Source organism: Lonchura striata, chromosome Z, assembly GCF_050655825.1.
Source record: "Lonchura striata isolate lonStrDom1 chromosome Z, ASM5065582v1, whole genome shotgun sequence".
In the NCBI taxonomy this organism is placed as follows: domain Eukaryota; kingdom Metazoa; phylum Chordata; class Aves; order Passeriformes; family Estrildidae; genus Lonchura; species Lonchura striata.
This window is the reverse complement of record NC_140740.1, coordinates 86,335,734-86,344,086: the sequence shown is the minus strand read 5'-3', so window position 1 is coordinate 86,344,086 and position 8,353 is coordinate 86,335,734. Positions and strand designations below refer to the sequence as shown.

The following is an 8,353-nucleotide window of genomic DNA, read 5'->3' as shown; positions in this document are numbered from 1 at the left end:
CTCCTGATTTTTCACCCTTTTCTTCCAAAACTTCCATCTTTCACTAGCCACTTGCTCTGCAATTTTTGTCCTTCCACCCTCCTTTTCAGCATATTGGCTCCCTGTTAGCAAACCAGTTTGTGTTTTTGTTATGTGAGAACATGAATGGATGCGCAGGGGAGCTGGTAAATCCCTGGGATCAGAGCTCAGGAGCTCCAAATCCCAGATATCTTGGAAGAAACCAGGAATAAACACTCTGCAAAGTTGTGTCCTCTTGGTTTAAAGCAGACACCAAGTTGACAAAGGCTTTTTTGTCCCCTGTGGAGAAAAAGGCCAGGTGGAGATGTGTTAATCGGAAACGACCAGTGGTCTTTCAGCAACCCAGCTGATTCTGGGTGTACATGGTGGAGGAACCTGGCTCTGCTGAGGGCTAAAGGAGTGTGGTGGGATTTTATCATTACTTACAAAACTTCCTGAGTCACAAGGGAGAGACAAGTCTACTGGAACTGTTTCCATCCCAGCAGGGAGCCAGACAGGCCAGAGCAGGGCCTCTCATGGCTTCTTCCTTGTTTTCCTTGGATCCAAACAGGGTTTGTCCTACAGGTACTGAGGAAGGAAGTTTCCAGGAAGGTGAAGCTTCAGGCTGGGAGAGGTAGGCTGGTAGCCAGGATGTCAAGCCCTTGCACGGTGCTTTTCAGCAGCCATCTCCAAACTGCACAGAGCTGCTCCTGTTCTGCAGATGGGTAAATCCATCCCAGATGAAGGAAATAGTTTCATCAGTGCAGAGAGCTGAGGTAGTCATAGGTCCATGCTCCCACCACTGAGTCAAATTGGCAGGATGATTAAGAGATTAATTTCCTGGTCTGCTGCAGACTCCTGGAGTAGCCTGTGCAAGCAATGTATATTTTCTTTTACAATTGTGACCTCCCTTTGAAAAATGAAGATAATAGCACATCCAGAATTCCAGGATTAATTAAAGCATGTTATTAAAGGCTGTGACATTTGTTGGGTACACCTGATATAAAGAGATAAAAAAAATACCACATTGGTGAGCTTTGTGAATTCAAGTCATCCAGAACCATAATAAATCTCCTTTTTTAATAAAATAATAACTCATAAGAGGTGGTCAGAGCTATCAAACATTTATAGAGTGTCTGAGCTCCTGCTCCTGGAGGCAAATTTCCTCTGCAATGAACATGAGGTCTTCACAAGATTAAAAGATCAGACTGGAAGAAGTTTGCCTTCAGCAGGAGTGAATTCCCATGGGATAACGGGCAACTCAACTCTTCTGAGACAAAGCTGTTGGTGGGTGAGCATGTTGCTGGGGCTGAACGCTTTGCTGCCAAATGCTTTACAGGATTCAGGTTGGTCCAGAAGAACTGGTGAGGCTGGCTGTGTCACAGCCTCCTCGAGAGGCACCTTCTTGCTGCCCCCAACAGATGAGTGATGCAGTAAGAATGATTTTTCTCCCTCAAGACCGAAGGGTTTCCTTAATCCTGCAGATTTCCATATCCTTCCAGCTCCTTGGGTCTCCTTGCAGCAAACTGGGTAAATAGGGCAGCAAGCAGAACGTGCTGCAAAGCTTGGTCGTGCCTTTGCCTGCCTCGGGCCAGCACTCACGTTACACCTCTGACTTACAGGTCACCAGGCCAAACACAGCTGGAATTGTGGATTGCAGGTGCCAGGAACCTCCGGAGTGTTAGCTGCTGCTCCTGAAATCCTGTGGCATCTCCTGCCCCAGTGAGCAATCCTGCAGGGAAACCAGCTATTAAACCCCGAGTGCAGGGACACCACTGGTGAGGGAAGCAGCCTGGCCAAGCCTTGAGCTTGCCCTGCACCAGGGCTCTGAGCCACGCAGAGACAGAACCACAGCATTTGGAAACCTGGCAGTCACGGCCTCTTCCCTTACACATGTACTAGAGCTCTGCAAAATATTCTCCCCAGTATTTTTTTAATTAAATTTGTCATGGTGACAGAGGAAGAGCAGAGGTGTGCAGTGTGTGGGTGACTTGCCTGTGGCAGGGCTGGGAATGCCAGTCCCTGATCACATCATCCCAGGCTCACTCCAGGGTTTGAATCCTCAGCATCTCCCAAGGCTTTAAGACTTTTCTACGTGCACCTATGTGCTTACAAGGGGTTTTATACTGACCCCTGGGCTTTCCATGACATATTTTTGGCAAGACGATGAGCTCTGGAGTAGTTCCCCATGCCCTATGGCATGGTGCTGGCTTGGTTTCTGCTCCCTGGGTGGGGCTGGGCTGCAGGGCTCTGGACAGAATCAGTTCTATTTGCAAGATGTTAATTATTCATTGCTTTATCACCTGGAATAATTTATCATTACTTTAAGCCAGGTAGGAACTCTTGCTGCAGAAACAGCCAGTGTTCACTGTGCACTGCACCGGGGTACTGTGACTCTGTCAGGCTCCAGATTGTGCCCACATGTTGCACGTGGTGACTCCTGTGTGGCACAGGAGAAGTGAAATCCAGATTTGAGGTCTTTGGGACACTTTGCATGCAAAAATTCGGGACCTGGAGTTGTACTTAGCAGCAGCCAGCTCTGTTCTGATGACATTTAGAGCTGTCAGAACTTATGCTCCTCACTGGCCTGTGCCAGCACCTGTCCATCCATCCATCTGTTCCTGGGGTCTCCATGTGTCAGTACAATACAGGGACAAGGCCAGGACCTTAAAATGAACTCCAGCCCATCCTGTGCTTGTAAAGAATCCACTGGCTGTGCTTAAAGGGGAAAACCCCCTGGTATTTAGTTAATTTTTACCTCAAGGTGCCTTCCATGTGAATGCAAGAGGGAGTACCAAAAACCGCTATTTAAGAGCCCATGCCTGTTAAATTTGATCAACATAAGTTTTGATTCCCAAATGGAAAGAAGATTCCATCTCCTGGAGGAGACAATTTCCAGCAGCTCAGCAAGTTAGGATGTACTTCAGGGATTCTGTGTGAATTTTGGGGTTTTTAGTTTCTGAGTTTAATTAAAGTTTTAGATTAGTGGAGAATCACATGTGACACCAGCTGGTATTTCACGGGAATGGCTGTGCTTTGCCTCTGGGCTACCACTGCTACCCCAGCTTCACTGAAAGAGATGCTTCTAATTCCACCAGTGCTCCACGTTTTGTTTCTGCAGCTGATTTAATGAAATGAGAGGAGCAAGTTTTGTTTGCCTGACTAAGCTCTCTTGGAGGCTTTGCAGAGATTATGCTGTCAAATTTTCCCAGGGCAATTTCTAGACATGGTGCAAATTTTTTTCTCCCCTCCCTTCCTCCTTCCCCGACTCCCCCCAGAGCCACCTGCAATACTTTTTTTTTTGATTCATTGAGGATATCAGAGCTGGAAAAGAGAGGTATCTGCAATGCTGGCAATGTCCTTCCACTAAATCAGCACTGCTGCCTGCCAGGCTTTGGGGTGGAAGAGAGAAAATGTGACGAAGGGGAAGAGTTTATCCTGCAGGGGACAAGGAGCAGAGTGTGAGATGCCACCAGCGATCACTCTGAGGAAAGGCTGTGAGTGGCACAGCCCGAAACCACGGGAGGAGGGATCCCGGTGACGGAGTAAACAACTGTGACAGGCAGCAGGATCCGCTGAGTGTGGTTTCTGCCTGCTCAGTTAATATGCAAAATACTTTGAATGATAAAGAATAGCAGCAGTGGTTAATTAGGAACACTTTGCATTTCATTCTCCTTCTCAGGCTCTGAAAGTGCCGTATAAGCATGAATTGCAGAACAGGGCGCTCCCGTGGGATGGAAGGAAGCGGCATGGCCACAGATTGACGGGATGGGATCAATTTTTGGCTGTTGCTGTGGAAGTTGGAATTCCTGTCGTCGGTGTAGGAGAGGCACACAAGCAAGAGCCAGCAGCAGTGGTGCTGGTGGGACCCCAAACCCACCGGCAGGCAGAAGACAGAGAAAAACCTATCCCTGGCACATTTCTCGGGTTGGTTTCTAGTGGGCTCACGAGAGCAGTGCTCCTGACTCGGGAACAGATGTGTCCTGGCAAAGGACACCCCAGCGATGTCGTCCCTCCTCAAAGTGTGGGGGGTCCCGGTGGGGGAGGGAAGACCCGAAAACCACCAAGGGGCCCCTGCCTGGGACTTAATTACTCCTCTTCTGTGAGAAAGGAAGATGGATAAAAGGCAAAAAACTCCCAAACGCAGCACCAACCTACGCTGCCGGGGGGATCCTGCCCGGGGGGCGCCGGAGATGGGCGGGATGCTGAGCACCGCGGGGGAAAGCGGGCGGGAGAAAGAAATATATTTATTTAAAATAGCTTTTTTTTTTTTTTTTTTTTTTTTTTTTTTAAATAAATAATAATAAAAGCCAAGCCAAAGGGAACCGAAGGGACCCGAGCCGAGCCTCCCCATACCTGAGCGGGGCGCGGCGGAGGCGGAGCGGCGCTGCTGCCGCCTCCTCCTCCTCCTCCTCCTCCTCCTCCTCCTCCTCCTCCTCCTCCTTCTTCTCCTTCTCCTCCTCCTCCTGCCGCTGCCGCTCCCTTCGCTTCCCCTGCCCGCGCCCGGCCGGCCGCGGCGGGTGTAAAGGTCGGAGCGCGGCTGTGTCGGAGTGTCCGTGTGTCCGTGCGGCGGTCGGTCCGGCCGCCCGCCGCCCCCATGCCCCGCGCCTAGCGCCGCCCGCCCCGGCCATGTCCGCCGCGCAGCTCTACACCAAGGTGAGCGGGGAGGGGCGCGGGGGGCTCTGCGGGTGCCTCTCCGTGCTCCTTCTGCCCTGGGGAGGGGCTGCTTCCCGGCCCTGGAGGGGCCCCGCAACTTTCCCGCACCCGCCGGGACGGCGGCCGCAGGTGCGCGGGATGCGGAGCGGCATCCCCGGCGTCCCCCCGCGGGTCCCGGGCCCCTCCCGAGCCCCTCCCGGGCCCCTCCCGGGCCCCTCCCGGTCCCCCGGCGTTTCACCCGCCCGGTTCTCCGCGCTGGAGGGTGAACTTCGCCCGTGGGTCGCGGCCGTGGCCTCGCCCTCCGTGCGCTCCGTCACCTGCGCGGCCAAAACACTCTCAGCCTCCCCAGATCCCCTTGGAATAATCCTTCCCCTCCTGTATTCCTACACCACGGGGTGGAGGGGGAGGAGGATGCAGTCCCTATAATCACAGAATCGCAGAGTAAGCGCCGTAACTCACCGAAGCGCTTCCGCGGTGTCCGGTTTCCAGAGTCCTTTTTGTTCCACAACTCCTGGATGAGATCCCTTGGCAGGGGTGCGATGGGACGCGCCCGCTTCCTCATGGAGCCAGGGCAGGTGACATGGCTGGTGGCCTGGCTGGGCACCGCGCCCCGACGGGCCCCGCTCTTCCCAGAGGGAAGGTTTGCTCTCAAAAAGTGATCGCGGCGGTAATCCAAGGCTCAGGTGCTCTTATTTAAGCAGAGCCTGAGGTCTGGACTAGAAAAAACACTGTTTCCACTCGGTGTTAATTTTTAATTTTTTGTTATTTTGTGGCTGTGGGATACTCGAATAACCCCAGCCCTTGCCCAGCCCAGGCTGTGGATGCCTCCCACACAGCTTGGGGGCTTTCAGCTCATTTTCCTGGGGTGAGGCTTGTGTCCAGAGAGATCCCTGCCGATTGCCTGTCCCGATGGAAGAGCTCGTCGCCGGCAGCGCGGGGTCCGCCGGGCTCGGAGCTCTCTGATGTGGCGAGAGTCCTCTCGCCGTGCTCTGCATCTCCCGGGGCTGCTCGGGAGCGCTGCGGGCAGCCGCGCTCCGGGAATGCGCGCTGTCAAAGCCATCGGTAGCGCCCTGAGAGGAGAGCTTGCCTTCAGAAAAGCCTTTGCTGTGTAACAGTGTCAGCATCATCTGTTGTCATAATGAGAATTTTAGTGGTTTGGATTCTTCCTGTGGCCGTGGTCAGCTCATGGAGGTGCTGCCAGATTGGCACCAGAGTCACTTTCTGTCACTTTGCTGCAGATTTCTGCTTCTGTAACAGATTTTGCCAACAGCTTTTTTATGTAATGTCGGTGGTTGCCACGTATCTTTTACTTTGGCTGCCGCTATCAAAGGGATGCAGGATGAATGGTGGGTCTAGCGATCTCTGAACCTGCGGGGATTGCAGAAGCCCTGCTGGACTGAGCTGGGCTGTCGGTGAGCAGGATGACCTCCATCCTTCTCGGGAGCACTTCAAAAGCAAAGTTTGGAACACCTTTTCCCCTTGGAAATTCCGGAGAGGAGCAGAGGTGAAACTGTGGCTAAACAGCTCTGACCTGCCGACCACAACAGCTCTCAGGATGAGTGCATTGATGTGATGGCAAGCATCCCTGGGGAGGAGGGAGGCTGGCTCCCAGTGCTGTGTTATCGCTGTTGATGGGCTGATTAAATCAACCTGGTTGATTGATTTTTGACTTGATGAGCAGGTAGTTAACCTGCGTTGTCTTTTTTGTGCTGCTTTTTGGTTTATATTCCTGTTGGTCTGTTGAACAGGTGTAAGCTGCCTCCCGGGACATTGCTTGGGATTTGGCTGCTGAATGGGGACTTTCTGATGAGGAAGTGGTGGGGATTTGGTGGCAGCCTGTGTGTGTTGTTAACTTTAAATTTATCTTTAACAACAACAAAGTTTGCTGGTGAGAGCAGGTGCTTCAGCATTGGCCCATCTCCTGTTGCCTGTCAGTTTTGCAGGAACGTTGCTAGGGACATAGCTGGTTTTTTAGTGGTGGGGCCAGGGGCTGGAACCCACATGGGTCATCTGTGCAGCTGAGTCACGGTGAAATTTAGGACTGTCCTGCTGGGCTGTCTGCTGCATGGGGCCTCTGTGCCAGCTCTGGCCTTTGAAGCAGCCGGAAAAATGTTTCTTGTGACTTTGAGAGTACAAGGAAAAGATCAAAGAAGGCTTAAAACCCACAACAAACCTAACCTGGAGGTGCACCTTCACTTGGTCTGTGGTGCTGAGGAAGGTCTTGTGCTCGCCTGCACTTCAGCTCCGTGCAGAGGTGATGCTCAGGGGCAGAGGTGATGCTCAGGGACGGGGGTGATGCTCAGGGACGGGGGTGATGCTCAGGGACAGGGGTGATGCCCAGGGACAGAGGTGATGCTCAGAGGCAGAGGTGATGCTCAGAGGCAGGAGTGATGCCCAGGGGCAGGGGTGATGCCCAGGGGCAGAGGTGATGCCCAGGGGCAGAGGAGATGCTCAGGGGCAGAGGAGATGCCCAGGGACAGGGGTGATGCCCAGGGACAGGGGTGATGCCCAGGGACAGGGGTGATGCTCAGGGGCAGAGGAGATGCTCAGGGGCAGAGGAGATGCCCAGGGACAGGGGTGATGCCCAGGGGCAGAGGTGATGCTCAGAGGCAGAGGTGATGCCCAGGGACAGGGGTGATGCTCAGGGACAGGGGTGATGCCCAGGGACAGGGGTGATGCCCAGGGACAGGGGTGAGGCCTCCTGGGTCTCTGCTGGCAGGTGAGGCTGTTTGTGGGGGGAGCAGAGGAGGGGGAGCAGGTGATCCTGGGTCAATACAGAGTTTTGCTGAGAGCCTATTGATCCCAGGGGTGCTGTTGTGCTAGCACAGCCACAACTGCACCTTCCTCTGAGCCATTCCTCCTCCTGCTGGAGTCAGGACAAGAGAAACTGCTGAGGAGCCACTTTGGAGCATCCAGGTGGGAATTCCCAGGTCTCCTTCCTGCTGAACTGCAATGGGAGCTGGAATGTGTTGCGTGGAGGGCCCTTAACTTCCATGTGGTGCTTGCAGAATTTTCTGGGACCTTGTAAGGACATGTAGTAGTTTTCTTGGTGTGTAAATTTGTCACCATGCTGATGAATTTGGTGTGTTGGATTGGCCTGGGGAGCACTTAGGCAGGAGAGGAACCCATCCTGGGAACACCAGCAGCTCTGAGCTTCTGCTGGAGGCCTTCTCCATGGGATGCCTCGTGTGCCCCTTCAAGATCAGGGCTGACTGGTGTTTAATACCCCCATCAAGCAGGATAATTAATAGCTCTGCCTAATTATGAGCATGAGAGTATTTCCAACACTGCCTCAACCTTCAAGTGTGTCGGACTCCACTTTGCTAAATAATTATGGAGAGACCATTCTGTCTCCTCACTCCCACTGCTTTACCTCGTCACTCTGGGGTTATCTGGCTGTGGCTTTTATTTTGTGGCAGAATCAAACAGGAGTTTAGTGCCTGTCCCAGCAGAAAGGGAGTTCTGTGGCAGGGGATGCAGACCTGGTCCTGGAGCTTCTGGCACCAGCCTGTGCAAGAGGAGCAGGGCAGGTAGTGGTATAGAGGATTCCAGCCTGCAAAAAACCCGTTCCAGATGGGGAACTAGGAGAACTTCTCCTAATCTGTGCGTTGCCCAAGAAACATCTTTCTAAAGCTGCTTGTGCTGGCCCTGCCACGTCCCTGATGTTCCCAGCTCCAGCACTTCCCAGGCAAATTGCTGC

At 53.2% G+C, this 8,353-nt stretch overlaps 1 protein-coding gene across 4 annotated transcripts in view; it reads left to right on the top strand.

Annotated features, from left to right (window-relative positions):
• Window positions 1–4,445: 4,445 nt before the first annotated feature.
• Window positions 4,446–8,353, top strand: part of MYO5B (myosin VB) — a 143,753-nt gene continuing 139,845 nt past the window's right edge. For 3 of the 4 annotated variants that reach the window (XM_031507269.3, XM_085566994.1, XM_031507267.3), the window contains exon 1: window positions 4,459–4,653. In XM_031507269.3, the coding sequence (XP_031363129.2) occupies window positions 4,627–4,653 (27 nt within the window). In that variant the 5' untranslated portion in view covers window positions 4,459–4,626. Of the gene's footprint in view, window positions 4,654–8,353 lie in introns of all 4 variants that reach the window. The other variant, XM_031507268.3, reaches the window with a different exon arrangement.